This window comes from Pleurodeles waltl, chromosome 3_2 (genome assembly GCF_031143425.1).
Source record: "Pleurodeles waltl isolate 20211129_DDA chromosome 3_2, aPleWal1.hap1.20221129, whole genome shotgun sequence".
NCBI classification, from domain to species: domain Eukaryota; kingdom Metazoa; phylum Chordata; class Amphibia; order Caudata; family Salamandridae; genus Pleurodeles; species Pleurodeles waltl.
Window position 1 is genome coordinate 51,839,610 of NC_090441.1, and position 15,993 is coordinate 51,855,602.

The 15,993-nt window shown below is 44.4% G+C and overlaps 1 protein-coding gene across 4 annotated transcripts in view; it reads right to left on the bottom strand.

The window, feature by feature from the left end:
• The window catches only part of AP2B1 (adaptor related protein complex 2 subunit beta 1), a 347,393-nt gene that overhangs the window by 289,320 nt on the left and 42,080 nt on the right, over positions 1-15,993 (bottom strand). For all 4 annotated transcript variants that reach the window (XM_069226745.1, XM_069226742.1, XM_069226741.1 and 1 more), the window contains 2 exons: positions 15,826-15,961; positions 11,840-12,085 (listed from right to left, as the gene is read on the bottom strand). In XM_069226745.1, the coding sequence (XP_069082846.1) occupies positions 11,840-12,085; positions 15,826-15,933 (354 nt within the window). In that variant the 5' untranslated portion in view covers positions 15,934-15,961. The remainder of the gene's footprint in view (positions 1-11,839; positions 12,086-15,825; positions 15,962-15,993) is intronic.

Genomic DNA, 15,993 nt, shown 5'->3' on the forward strand with positions numbered 1-15,993 from the left:
AGAAATAGGCAATTTATATATATTTTTTATATAAAAATATTACGACAAATGGTTCAGCTACTGTCTTTAAAGTTTCAGGGTGATCCGTCTATCAGGTGGTGAGAAAAAGGGGGATCCCAAGACCAGTTTTCCATATTCATTTTCCCATAGGGCCTTTAGCCACGCCTACAGCCAGAACCGCTGAAGGAAATTACATCAAGTTTAGCAGGAAGCTAGATCCTGGTGCACAGATCGTGCCTTTTGTTATATGGTGTAACTGTCGTTTTGGAGTTTTAAAGGTTAAAAGTTATGGATATCTTGGGACGCAGAGGCTCAGCAGTTCTCAGAGATCTCATGCTGATATCTGATTGGCTGCCAAAAATTCAGCAAGGAAGTGTTGGCAGCCATTTTGGGATTCAGCTGAGGCCAAAACAAAAACACCCAAAAAAAACAAAAAGGGGGACAGTCTACAAGCTTAACTCCCTACAAATGGATCCACAGGGAAAAAAATAAATAATAATAATAATAAAAAAAATTAAAAAATAAAAAACAAGCGCAGTCTACTGCACTTGTTGTTTAATTAGCCCTGAATGGGCCAGGCCCTGGGGGCACAGTGGATATATATATTTTTTTAAATAATAATGGAGTTTTGGGGGGGGTGGGGGGGATGGGGTGTGTACAGGGCTCCCCTCCAAAGGCTTATTAAAGCCCCAGGGACCACCACATCCACAAGGTTGAACTTAACATTATGCGGTGGCAGCGCAGACCCACCTGGGCCCTAGGGATCAAAAAAACAAACAAACAGGGGGGTTGGGCATAGGGAACATAACCCCTTCCCTAGACATTCATCCAGGGACCAATACCTCCCTGGGGCCTTTTACATTTTTAATGAAGGGAGGGGGCCCTTCCAGGACCATATACAGCCCTGGGAACCACCACCTCCAAGGGCTGATCTCTGTCCTGCACAACCATCACCATCTAACAACACCACTGCTTATCATAAGGTGCACCATAGGACTGCCAACTACCATAAGACAGAGATGCAGAAGTTCCTGGAGGCAGATTATTTCCTCATGAAGACGCTCTCGTTCATCCAACGCTCCATGCAGTATGACCCCATGCTCAAGGAATGCTGAAGCCCGCTCTAGATATTTTTAAGGCGCTGGTCAAGGCCAGGTTATTATCCAGAGGATAGAAAAGAAGTAGAAGGCCTTCTCCTCTGAACCTGAACCTGAACCTACCTCAGAGGACACTTACAACCAGATTCCCTTGTGATTCATAACGACCATAAGGGTGCAAATGCTCAGGGCACAGGCGATGCACCTCCACAGGACAAAAAGAACTAGAAGATCGGTGTGGCTGGAAAGAGCATTGTTGCTCAATATGATGTGCACTGGCACATTGCCAACTTAGTTGGTTTGCTCTCCTGTCACGACAGGGTACACTGGGATGAAATGGAGGAGATCCTTCAATGCCTCCCTGACTAGTCCAGTCGGCTGGAGATGAGGGTGATGGTGCATCTGGTGCTTTGGGGTAGACAGTTGAATATCTTACGAAGCATGCAGAGGATGAAATAGCAGGAGGAGACGGAGCTGACCTGAGTCATAAAGGTTAGCTTGTTGTCAAGAATGATACCTAGGTTCTTAGCGTGGTCAGTGGGGGTAGGAGTAGGTCTGAGTTCTGAAGGCCAAAAGGATGCTCCACATTGGGAGTTTTTGTTTCTGAAAATGAATATCTCTGTCATTTCGGTGCTGAGCTTCAGGGGTGACCCTTGTGGGAAGAAAGGCAGGGATTTCCAAAGGATTTTCTTTAGGTTGGCCCACTTTAACATTTTAAATTGGTGTTTCATTTTTTAAAAAAATTTACAACTTTTTCACTGGTTGTTTATCGCTCCTGGTGCATAATTCTAGTTTTAAACATTTAATCACATGTTTAGTTATCTAGGTCTTGCAATGGTTTTCCCCTCAAGGGGTACATTTGTGATGCAGAACTCTATGCACCCATTGGAAAGTAGGCTGTTCATAAAGCTGAAAGGGTTGCTGATCTTACTGGTTTGGGAGTGCAGGAAAGTGACCTTTTTGAGATAGTCACCCCCACTTTTTGCATGGTACCCGTTGCAATTAAGACTGCAAGTGCACTGGGTTCTTGCTATTAGGATACCCAGTGCCAGATCTCTTTCCCCAAAACAGCACAATTGTCCCCATTTGGCAATACATTTTGCCCCCCTGTAAGTACCTAGCAAATGGTACCCTTGGTACCTAGGGCATGGGTACCAAACAGGGTCCCCAAGGGCTGCAGCATGTATTGTGCGATCCTCAGGGACCCCTCACTTAGCTCATGAAGACTACTATTGCAGGCTGCTTGTCTTGGTGCAGCTAAAAGTGAAAACACAACATGGCACACAGCTTGTGTGCCATGTCCCCTAAACACTGCATGCAATTTATGTAAGCCACCCCTACAGCAGGCCTTATAGCCCTAAGGCGGGGTGCATTATATTACATGTGAGGACATATCTGCAAGAGCAGATATGCCCCTGCTATGCCTTTGTTAATTCTCAGACATAGTAAGTGAACAGGGAAGCCATTTTAAGTGCATGTGCTTGACCCTGGTGTAGGAGGCTGGCTCAGTTTATGGTGTACAACTGTATAGTGAGTCCAGGCATTCCTTAGTGATAGTGAATAGGTGTCCAGATAGCAAAAGCTCTCTAAGGGTAGCCGAGGCGAGCAGCTGAAGCTTATCCAGGAGAATTGTAAAGCACTTGTTATACCACAGTAGTCAGACAGTAACTCAATCACAAGAAAGCACTACAAAAGTGTTACAAAAATAAAGGATTCTTTATTACAACACTTTACTAGACTAGCATTGGTATATGTCCCCTTTGAAATATCTATACACAATATACACAAAATAACCAAAGGAAATAACATAAAATGTACAAGGCCCTATGGGGGGGGGGGGAGCAAACCATATACTACATAAGTGAAATGTGAAAAAGTGAACACTACCAGGGCTGGGGGGGGGGGGGGGTAGATGAAATCACCAGAGGTACGTATGGTAGAATCCCCGGCAACTAGGCACAAGGTAGTTACCTATCCAGTCACCCCATAGCCTGACACGAAGTAGTGGTTGGAGTTTGTGAGATTCAGGACCCTTCCCAGTGGACCCTGAGGAAACCAACAGACAAGAGGAAGGTTTGAGAGGGCTCCCACCCGAGGATACCCAGAAAACAGGAGTACCTACACCCGGGGATCTGGATGCAAAGAATAAAAGGGACTCTCTCTGAAGTCATTGGACGCCTCGGATTGCCCAGCTGCTCTTATGACCCATGGACCAGGCTGGTGGAACCCAGAGACAGATTCCGGACATGGAGTACCTAAAAAGAAAGGGAACAGAGTCCAGCACCCTTGGAGGTGCCCAAGTGGTGCAGGTGAAGTTCCTGCACGTCGTTGGAGATAGAAGTCCAGCTGTGGGGTCCAAGAGCAGCAGAACATCCCAGGAGTCACATATGAGCTGTCCTTTGACGGTCGCCGGATTGCAGGAGGGTCAGTAACCAGCCAGGTCACCAACATGCACTGGCAACTGCAAGCAGGAGCCGAAGAGGTATTTGCTGAGTTTTGGGGGATCAGCAAGGTCCAGGAGACTCTACCCTTGAGGGGGAGTCAGGGCTGGCCATGAGCATGCAGGCAGGCCAGCAGAAGTCATTGGAGCCCTCATAAGTGACCCACAGGCGAGGGACACAGGGAGTCACAAGGAGGCCTCAGCAGCACAATAAAACATAAGTCCCACGTCGCAGGAGTAGCAGGACAGGAGCCAATCTTCGAGTTGCAGAGTGCTGGAGGCTGGGGCTTCTTGATGCCTGAAGATCTCCTGGAGGAAGAGTCAACAAGCCTTGGCAACTGCAACAGTTACAGTGCACAGGGGTTCCAGTCGAGTGGCAGGAGCAGGGGGCCACAGTCTCCCAAGTTGGTCAGTAGACACGCAGGACCCAAAGGAAGCCAAAGACCCACCACCTGTGAAGCAGAGCCTTTCGATGTCCGTGGAACAGCAGACTCCACCAGCTAGTCGACGGTGTCTTGAGGTGCCTGCCGATGCAGGGGAGTGTCTCCTTCACTCCAAGGTAGATTCATTCCTTCGTGCTTTGAAGTGCAAACAAGTCCTTGTGACCCTGGAGGATGCACAGCATTGGATGGTACAGAATTCTTACAGGATCTGGAGAAACAATGTTGCAATGGGAGCCTTCCAACCAGAAGCAGACGTGTTTCGGTTCCAAAGCACACTTGCAGCGGTTCCAGAGCCAGGAGCAGAAGATGTCTTGCAAAGAGTTCTTTGTAGAGTCTTGCTTGATGAATCTTGAGGACCCACCCACAGAGGAGCCCTTAAGTAACCCTAAAAGGGGGTTGATCACTCTCTAAAGTGGCCCTCTTGTCAAAGGGGGTCAGGGATGTCATCTACCCGGCCTAACTAGTCAGATGCTTCCAGGGACCTCTGACCATCTCGTTTCCAAGATGGCAGAATCAAGTGGCCATCTGGCAGAGCTCTGTGCACCTCCCTGGGGGAGGAGCTGGACAGGGAGGTGGTCAGTCCCCTGTACCTTTGTGCAGTTCTGCACCAGAGCGGGAACCGAGGGGGTTCCTGAAATGGTGCAAACCGGATTATGTAAGGAGGATACCAAATGTTCCCTTCAGAGCAGCCTGGTGGCACTCAGAGGCCACCCCACCCCAGCTCTTAGACACCTAATACACAGGGGGTGGTGGTCACACCTCTCCCATGCAGGAAATCCTTTCTTCTGCTTCTCTGGCCTATGCCAGGCTGCCCAGCAGGCGGGCAGAAAGGTGTCTGCGGTCAGCAGCAGCGTGGGCTGGCCGTTAGACCCCATAAGGCCACACAGGCCGAATTAGGGGATCCTCAAAGGAACCTCCACAGTACATGGTATCATGCAACTAATACTGGAATATGTGTAGTTGCATGATTCCAACATGTTTGGTACCAAAAATGCCTAGGTTCGGAGAAGACATTATGTAGTTGGACAACTCGTATGACCAGTGTCCACTACATACCCTAAGATGACTTCTCCGCACTTACAGAGTCCAGGAAATGGGGCCTGGGGTCTGAAGGGGCACCCTGCTCATGCACGGGTACCTTCACACTTAGGGACATGCACCCTGCCCTTGGGCTGAAGGGCCTACCAGAGGGGTGTCTTACAGTGTCTAAATGCAGTGACAAGGATATAAGCCAAGCCTTTGCATGGGCCCCCATCAATGGCACAATACATGCTGCAGCCCATGGGGGACCCTGGTGTACCAATGCCCTGGGTACCCAAGAACCATATACTAGGGACTTAACATAGGCGCACCAGTATGCCAACTGTGGGTGCAAAGTAGAGAACACAAACACTGGGGTCCAGATTAGCAGGATCCTAGTGAACTACAGACTAAACACACCGACATCAGGCCAAAAGTGGGGGTAACTATGCTAGAAAGATGGCATTTTCCTATGACTGGTCAATACGAGTTCCCCAGCTACATGATAATAAACCCTTACTGATGACAGTGAGCCCACTGCCCTGTGTATGCAGATCAAGCTACATTTAAAGGTGAGTTGCTGACCCCCCGTCCCCCGTCCAAGGGCCCATTTTGCACCTGGACAGGCGGAAAAGTTAGTATTCAGGGAGGTGGGTCCACCCCTCAGGTCAGTCCCACCCATAAGGTGCAATGCCCGATGCGGACATAACTTTTAGAATTCTACCATCTTGATGTTGGCAGATTTAGGAACTCTGGACCAAGGTTAAGCACACTTCCCATAGGAAGTGGTCATATAGGGGGTATAGTGACCCCACAGGGTAAGTAGCCCATAGGCTACTACATTCCCCAAAACGCCCCTACATGCAGTATTTAGTAGAGCCCCTGGCACAAGGAAGGCAGATTCCTGCTAACCTAAGAAGAACACTGAAGAGCCGCGAAAGCAAAGGAAGAAGCACCTGACCTGAATCCAGCCCTCCTCCTGCTGAGCTGTGCCAAAGACATCTCATCCTGCAGCTGTTGTGCCTCCAAAACCTGGGAGGACTGCCTGCCTTCAACCAAGACCCAGGAACTCCTGTGGAACAGCAGAGTTCCTGCCCTGCATCTTTCAGGCACCCCAAGACAAACTGCGAGGACTCCGACCCGCCTAACACCAGACACCTAAAAGTACCACGGCACCCATACCGCATTGCCCAAGTTCAAGTGGACCAACTGAGCCAACGCGGTTCCCCAACCCTCCAGAGATGAAGACCACCTTGAACATGCCCACTGGGGACTCACCGCCTGCAGTCTCTGCTCTGAGGTCCCCTCAACCGCAAGTGTTCTGATGGAGAAACCCAATCCCTCAAGACACTCTAGCACCCGTCGCCCCTGGCCTGTGGAGAAGAGGACACAAGGTGTCCCCACACCCCCAACCATCCCACGATTGCAATTCACTTGTTGGTTGCCCTCAACTGGATCCCCAGTCCTCACCTGCATCACCTTTTCGACCGGACCAATAATTTTTTCAACCAGACCAAAGCCCACTGACTAACACTGGGCACCAGGCACCGCACTACACCTCTGCGCCCGGCCGCCCCAGAGCCTCCTGGTGTGGTCCTGCCCTTTGCCCAATACTCACCTTAAGTCCAGGAGATTGGTTCCCATATTGATTCTGGTACCTAAACATATATAAATATACTTATTATTTTTGAAAATTGGTGTGGATTTCCTTCTTAAGTTGTGTGTCTCATTTACTGACTGTGTGTCTATTTGTAGATGTCTAACACTCCTCTCTGATAAGGCTAAGGCTGTTGGACCACACAACCCTTCTAAAAGAGCACCTTGGGATTGCTAGAGCAAGCCCCTGTCCACTAGTAAGGGAACCCCTGGATATACCTAATTTTGGTATACCATATAAAGAGCCAGCTTCCTACAGAAAGGAGTAAGGAAGTAGGATGAAACTGCAAATATTGAAGAAGGATTGCAAATAAAGGTGGATTAGGTGTTATGAAAGTGTATCGTATGTCAAAGTTACAGCATGCCATCAAGTAGCTCCAACAGAGGGAAAACTGGGAGAAGCAGCGACTGGTAGGGACACTCAACAACCCCTTAGGGAGTATTGCTTATGATTGGAGGCACCATCCTGCTATTTTCTACATTTAATCTGTCTGCTAAGCAGTGTGTGGGAGTAAGTGGTGAAGAAAGTCTTAAAGAGGCCACTATTTGCATCTGGTATGGATATATGGAGTCTACAACACTAATCGTATTAGGCAATGTATGTCTATGGTCCAGTGAAGATGACGGGATGGACAATAGGAGAACTACACACTTGTGGGATGTTCCTCACGTTTCAAGAGGCCTGAGAGACATTTGCTGTTGAGCAAGGCAACTTTTTGCAACATGTAAAGCTAACCCAAACAGCCAGGGATATACAGATCGACATTCCAGACGCTATTGAAGCTTCAGCAGTCATTGTTGCTGAACCTGGCACAGGGCAGACGGTTGGTCTCCAATTTGTAAAGGGCCCTCAAAGCAGATGAGGTAGAAAGACAACTTCAGGTGAGAAAGCAGTGGGAGGAAGACAGTGACAATCCCTCTGAGACTAATGACTGGAAATAAGTATGCCTACGTGTAAAGAATGTGCCTAGTAATGTAAGGTTTTAGCAGGTACAGTTCATTGCACCACACAGAACATACTTAACCTCGGTGAAGCTTAGAAAAATTTACCCAAGTTGTGCGACCGCATGCCCCTGATATAGTGAAATGGAGGCAGGCTTTATCCATAACGTGGGGGAAATACAATTTCTGTTCCAGAATATTCCCTTACTAGACAATTTTTTGATCAGCTCAGGTCGCTTATGGTTAGATATGTGTGGGCTGGGCGGCAGTCCAGAACAGCACAAAATAAAATGCAGGTGCCCTATGAGGAGAGTGGACTGACCACCCCAAATTTCAAATTTTATTATTGTACCGTCCAAGTGCAAGTGTTCCCAACAATATGTGAGCTGCGGTGTTCTGGATAATCTGTAGCCTGCTTTGGGACTCCCTAGGTGGAGCACATTTCCACAGTCAAGGCATGACTAAATCACCCCTCGGACCACCGCTCTGCCAGATTCCACTGGGAGCCACTTTAACGCCTTCCTAAGCGCTCTCAGGAGGCCAAAACAACAGCTCAATACCTATTTTATGTGCTGGGCCACAGTCAGATGTTTGTCCAGAGTCATTCCCAGACTCTTTACCTCTTCCTTAGGGGATGGTTGATCCCCTAACGAGGTTGGCCATGCAATCTTGTCCCAAAGTATAGTGTTGTGCCCCAGCACCTCCGTTTTCTCCCCATTGAGCCTTAGGCAGCTAGCTTTCACACATTCAAACACTCTTCCCAGGCAACAATATTTGGAAATAGCGTGATCACCAACTGTGTGTCATCTGCATAGGCTGCCATCTTAAACCAAAATTAAACAATGACATCCCCGAGTGGGCGCATATGGATATTAAAAAGGGTTGGGTTTAAGGAGAAGCCCTGAAGTACACCACACTTCAACTGATAACTAGATGGAGATTTTGCTCCTCCACGGACTTGGAAGGTATGATGTTCCAGAAATGAGGCAAGTCATCTTTGGGCCTTCCCTGTATTACCTACTCTATCCAGCCGATGGAAAAGGGTAGCATATGAAACTGTGTCAAAGGCGGCACTTAAATCCAAAAGGATTAGTGCTGCAATTCTATCATGATCCATGGTCATTCTCAGGTCCTCCGTAGCGCTTAAAAAAAAAAAAAGGCTTCTGTACTAGATCCTACCCGAAAGCCCATTTGGGTGGGGTGAATAATGCTGTTAGCTTATAGATGATCAATGATCTTTTTATTTATTAATTTCTCTAGAATTTTGCTAACTCCTGGCAATAAAGAGACTCGTCTGTAATTTCCAATTGACTCTGGATCCAGATTAGATTTTGTTTTAACAGCGGAAGAATGATGGCATGCTTCCAGTCCTTTGGGATGCTACCTTTTTCCAAAGAGATTAAACATCTCTGCCAGCCTTTGCCCCTAATGCTTCTAAAGGGAGCAAGGCAGAAAAGGGGTGTTGCTAGTGGAGCTGGGAGTAAGGGAGGGCAGACAGAGAGAAAGGGAGAGAGGCCCATCTCAGTTATTGAAAAATTCTCCATAGTAAATTAGCAAATGCAATGGGCTTTGGGAAACGGGGCAGCCACCAGCATATCCGAGGGGCAGTACTTACATTACAATGAAGAGAAGGTGGAAGGCTTGAGCATGAGGCAATGCCACTCTTCAACTGCCTTTGAGTGGCTGTGTCATAAACGTTTGTTTCAGCCGTTTGCAGAACAAACTTTAAACGACTGGAAGACAGAAGACATGCTTGCCTGCTGCAGACAGTCTACCTTTTAGAGGAACATTAGAAGAGTAAGCCCTGCAGCTAATTTCAAACTTTTGATAATCATTATCAGCCATCTGAGAGATTGAATGAGCCACAATCACCCCCATTTTTAATATTTAACAGCAGCATTGTAATATAGGGCCAGATGTACTAAAGGATCTAAAGGAGAATGCAATCAAAAACATTGTGATTTGCAAAAACACTGAATCTGCAAAAGCAAAATCCCTATTTGTTATGTACAAAACCCATTGTACGATTGAGGAAACTAGTTCTGACTCATAAAATGGGGTTTGTGACCCCCATACCAAATCGCGATTTGGAAGGTGTGTGAAATTTCTTGCAAATTGCCATCTGGTATGGTATGTGTTAACAGTCACTGACCACTGATTTCTCAAAGGAGGTGGTAACTCATTCAAGAAAGGGATGCGGTAACCATAGGACCACTTCCCATTAAGAAATCTGGTTGGCAACTTCAGGGGGAATAGGCAGCGGAACAGGTCATTCTGCAAACCTGTGAAAACTGTGACTGCAAAAAAAGAAACAAGTGTATAGGCCAGTTTGCTAAATCAGAGCCCTTTTCCAAAAAATAGCTGCACAAATATTGGTCACTTTTTGTGAACAGGCTCTTTATACAAGTTCTGGACCCAAATGTCTTCTTCCTGCAGTTATCAGTAAATGCTTTAACACTGTACAATGTAGTTTTGTATATGTATTTCAATCTCTAGACTGTAATAATTCATTAGCATTTGGTCTTTCATTGATTCACTGGCTTGAGTAATTCCCATTCTCATCACCTGTTTACTTCTCCTCTCAAGCACTATTCTTCACAAAAGGCTGGTTGTAAGGATATGCATGAACCTGTAATGTCACAGGGTCTGGATGATTTTAGGTATCGAGACGAACCTGCGGTCGCAAACTCGTACCTGCAGTTAGCTGCTTACTGCATATCAGCTATCACAGACACTGTTCGTCTACATCAGAGATATTATGATCTCAAACTTCCCATGGGAAACAATACACTTTTGTTGATTTTTGGAACTCTGTGTCACATACGTTTCTGGTGTTCCAGCTTACAGCAGTATTCATCCCTCGAAAAGTCTGTGACAATGTATCCATCTTCTGATTGTTTTTTTGCTCTTAAATAAGCTAAGTGGAGCATCCTTTCCAGCATGCTTATCATGCACTATCCCAGTAGGGATTCAATCCACCTGCTTTCCTTCTTCAACAGTTCCCTGCACTTTAGATGACAAACTTCTCGTAATGTAAAATCACCAAAACATGGGCAGACCTGCATTACTTATTACAAATTGTATTTGTTTTCCCTTTCACAGTATTTATAAATAGGTCATATGATCATTATATGGTATGGTTCAAGGTCCAACACAGCTCCTCTGTTGCATAACACCCATATTAGTCATATAGGGTGGGTCACCAATTGAGGTTTGGACCAATTTCTCCTGAAGATTGAAGACTTAATATGAAAACTATGCAACAATTGCTGTATTTCTCTACTGGACAAAATATTTTAGCTGCATTACAAAATCAACATTTTTGCATCAAGAACCCTAGTTCTTATACTTATGATGGGTTGATCAACCTACTTCTTTTTCAGATTATGCCATTTGATCATGTTACCTTCAATTACGATAGGAAAACATCATGGTGGCGGATCTCATTGGTCAGCTGTTCAACAGGCACGGAAAAAAATACAGGGTGTTGAGCTACATATATACCCCCTCCTACTGAGAGTTGAGTGAGGAACAGGACATCTCATGTCATTCTATACCACTTACGAAAACGTGAGGTACAAACTGGCTTATTTGAGCGGGTAAGGTGGGAACCTAACAAAGATCACATGGTAATGAATTCCGCACTAAATCCATTTCACTTAATGTAACCAGGAGAAGAAATTGATCACAACCAATGTACTGGAGATCTTAGAATGGAAGGAAAACGACTCAACTTTTTGTGATGACCTGAAAAAAAGCAATGAAATGAATAACAACAAAAAACGGAAAATCTGGGAAGATGTAAACTCTGAACTTTACAAAGTGGTAATTCCCAGCAAAGATAGTGCCACCACAAACCAACTCTTCTCTTCCATAGCATAGCAACCTTCCCTCATATGCCTGCATCGTCAGAAATGGTGCTCATGTACAACACAGGGAGGGGCGGTTTAAGATACGTTGGCTCACTTATGGGAGTATTTGAGGTGGACTAAGAGAGAAAAACAATAATAATAACCTAAACTCCTTACTCCAAGGCACTCATACTTGGGCTAAATTTGCTGATTCATTTCTAAATATGGGTAGATCAGTTGGGCATTGGATGAGTGGAAGCAAAAATGTATTCAAATGACGTCTGTTCTTTTCATAACACAAACATGTCACTTTGCAGCCGTTTGTGAATGCTTAAAGACACGAAAACAATACATAATAAAAACAATACATTTTGGTGACATTCACAATACCATAGGATTGGAGTCTGCAATCAGGTCTCTTAGGGAGTCAAGGAAGCCCTGGTCCTCTACCATTTGTGCATTGATGTCATGGAGCTTGGCTACGCACACAGCTGCTGTTTTCCTCACGTAGGGGTCTTCATCTTTCAGGCACTTGCGTAAAGGTTCACACAAGTATTCAGTGATCTTATCCACACGAATGCAGCCCATAGTGCGTACAGCAAGGGCGCGGATTAGTGGATTTGGATCTTCGCAATCCTGAAATAAAATCACCAAGCTATTAATATTCTACAATTTAAGATTAACTAGAAACACAATTTAAACTGGTGTTTCATATAGCATTGTATGCCACTGTGACTCATTAATTTTCCACATTTCAGGCTAGGATCAGCAGAAAGAAGTCCCCAGTCGATGACTACAAGGGAATATGACACAAAAGAAATACTTCTAGATTAACAATTCACTGAGTGCAATACCTCAATGAGGATGTCGCTCTACTCAATACTGAGGTAACCACAGCATATGTGTTATGGAGACATAAGAGTAACATACAGAGTACACTTAAGTAATCACCATTTAAATATCTGAAATACCGCACATATCAAAAAAGAAATGCAAAGTCCTCCAAGTGTCTGGAACTTGAGAAGAGTTAGGGCAATTCAGAAGAGCATGCTAAAGGGAAGAAAGAGGTAAAAACAAGGGGTGATAAAGTTAAACATCACATTTAGTTGGAAACAAACATACAGAGGTTACAACACCTCCTTGCCTCCAAGACCAAGGTACCTTAATTTACATGGGAGTAAAATGCTCGAAGAACAATGCAGATAAATCCGTTAAAAAAATAATAATAATAAATCAATGCACAGGCTCACTAAAATGAAACGGATGTTGATAACTTAGGTAAGATCCAATGCACATGTGAAAATGCTATGTAGATTCCAGGAATGGAAAAGCAGGACAAGCTACAAGTCAGAAAAAAAAATACAATACTCAGTTCAGCTGCTGCTTCCTAGAGGAAGAACACGCAATAACCATATTGCTTCAGATCAAGTCTTGGTGTAAACTATGCAAGGTAAAAGGAATGGAATGACATTGATTTCTTGAGTTCTGCAAGCGGCGATTGGCTCTGTAATACAGGATACACATTGGAACCCTTCTATGGCGGCTGGACTATACCCTACTGACAGGTTGAGCCCTGTAAAAAGTTGAAAATAAATGCATCCATCCAAATCAATGCAGAAAGCAAACAGTAACATGCAGGAAAAAACTGCCAGGGGAGCATGTAACACTTTCCTTTTTTTAAAGTGGAATGAGAAGGAAAAGTGAGTGCTCTGCACTTCATTTGTCCTAAAATACATAGATCTTTATTAAAAGGGGCTGCTGGCTTGCATTTGTGGTGCAAAGCCACAGATGCTTTTGGATCGATAATTTAAACTGCTGACCCAGTTGAATTTGTGAACCAGCGTGGATTCGTTGAGAGCTACTCAACACTAACAGATTGATAGAGAGACAAAGACAGATAGATAGTTTAGTTAGGTCAATGAACTATTGCTCTGTGGAAATGCTATTATGGATTCCTAACACGTCCATCATTCAGATATTTGTATAGCGTGGCCTGTCCCAAAGGGGTCTCAACCACTTATACCACATAGTATAATTCAATATGCAAAGGTGAAGAAGAACCCAAAAGGAAAAAAGATGACTAATACCTTCATTCATGAGTGCCAGCTTTCATGTTTTAATCAGTTTTATAAATAAATAATATCAGAAAGATGTAGAGAATGTGGGGACCAAACATTCAGAAAGGATCTCTAAACTGCACAAGTCCTGATTGTTGAACAGCTTTAACAGATACCAGTCTTTGTCTAACAGCAACATAGAAAAAATAAACGAAAATCATGACGTTAGAAAGTCCATGGGGTTAGAAAGTCCAGAGCGGAGCAAGTATTACCATTAGAGTACTTATGGCAATTGTACAAGAAGCATGCATGCAATCACTGGATGGATACAAAATACATTGTTTTTCTTTTCTGCTCCCTGTATTCAATTACAACAGTAATTGTCTCTATGCTGGTATTGTGATTTCTTGACAGCTGGTGGAAATATGTACTTGCCTCCGTGATGATGTGGTAACTTGTTGGTCCAGATCAACTGTATTGGTCCTCAAAAGGTTGAATTCACAAACGTAAACTACTTTCTGCTCTATTTCGCATTTGTAGCATGCACCAAGAGCCTTCCAATTACAAAAGGATGTATCAGTCCTATTAGCCAGTATTGAAGAACAGTCAAAATGTTATTCAAAATGAAGAGCCCTCCGCCTTTTGTGCACATACAATGCTGTGAAATGATTACTAGAGTTTCCAACTTCGTCCAGACTCTGTTCACTAATACGCTACCCAGGCCAAATGTACTAGCTGGATACATAAAGCCTTTAATAGAAGCAATTAATGTTCTTATTTTCAGCGAAACAAACTTTTGAAACTGAGAAATGATCTCCCCGAATTTTCGCACTCTCTACAGAAGGATATATCATTGTCTTGTGCATGCTTATTAGCCCCTACAAATTTAAAGTTCGGAATCGAGGTAAAACTTGAGATTCCGAAAACAACTCCGAAACCCAATACATTGAAAAGGGGGAGCAAAGTATCTATTTTGAGTCCTTGCGCCATTCAATCGCCTAATTAAATGCAGACCTGCGCCTCATTCGGCATTTCTAGCCGAGGTCAATACTCTTTGCCCTGCACGATTTGTGTGGGTTTTTCCATCTCAAACTGCTGCATTCTCCATAGCGACCAACAGAATGTCATTTGTATAACTGATGAGAGGATCTTGCTGTGGGTATTCTATGTGATGAGGCTTAAGGTGATCTGCATAAATATTGTGTTTCTGTTGCTCAGATACCACTACCTTAGGATACCATAAGAGAAGGTTAGGTCTAAAGACTTTTTTTTTTTACCTTCTAGTCAAACAGTGTTGCCACTAACGGGCATATATATTTGGCACATGTGCACAAACATCTGGATGGAAACATGTAATCATTACCCACAATGTCAACTAAATAAAAATTCCTACTGCCGCCTGTTTAGCAGTGTAATGCCACACAATCAATACAAACAGGACAGACTGTTTGAAGTCACTTATATGGCACATTAATATTTTTTTTGTTGGATATATTACAGTGATTTCAGACTTTAGAAATGAATAATTTTCTAGTCAGAGAGGTATAAAACTATTGCAGAAATTAAAACCCACCACATCAAGGAAGTGAAGGTAATGAAAAAGAAGCACACCGTTGCTCAAAAATAAGAAAGGCCAGACATATCAATACATGCCTCATGCAAGACATGTTAAAAGACCAGGAATTTGGGTGCATACATTTGGTGACACATTAGTGGAGGCGAGGAGCAAGCATACAAGTGCATGCTTATACTGGGGTCTATTCTCAACAAAAAAAAAAAAATCTAGTCATACCTGCGGTATAGCTAAACCCAACCAGTTGGCAAGAATGGACAAGTGAACAGTTACACAGACACCACTGAAAGCAGGGGCTTCAGCACTCCGCACAAAAAAGCCATCAGTGCAGTGCAAGTGTTTAATCACTGCAACGGATGGAAACCTTCCATTATAGGCCAGGATAGTCCTATGGAGGGAGGCATGCATCTGACTGGACACGCCTCCATTGGGAGAGGGCTACCCCCACACTCCATGATCGTTACGAGCTGAGCATTAGCACTCCTTCCAATAGTTCCCCACCTACCATGTGACACACTGGGGCTTACCCCATAGAGCGTTCAGCTGCTAGCCAGTTAGGTTCAGGCTTTAGAAATACCAAAACATATACATATTATAAACATGAGAAGTGTCCCAGTTGTATTTAGAGCTCCGTAAGATAGCCATACTGAGCCTTACCTTTTGATCATATGCATACCATCATCCTTCCTCAGTACATAAATTGACCAGTAGATGTAAGGCCTATGACAAATATTGGCTATAATTACCTTGACAAAACTGTTGACTGCCATGATGGCCATGTCTGGCTGGCTCTTGGCATAGTTCATCAGGTAGAGGTATACTAGTTTTTTCAGCTCCAGGTTATCAGTTTGCATACAGTTGACCACATCTGGAAACAGAGAGCTTCAAGAGGAAATAATTAAATAAAGTGTTTT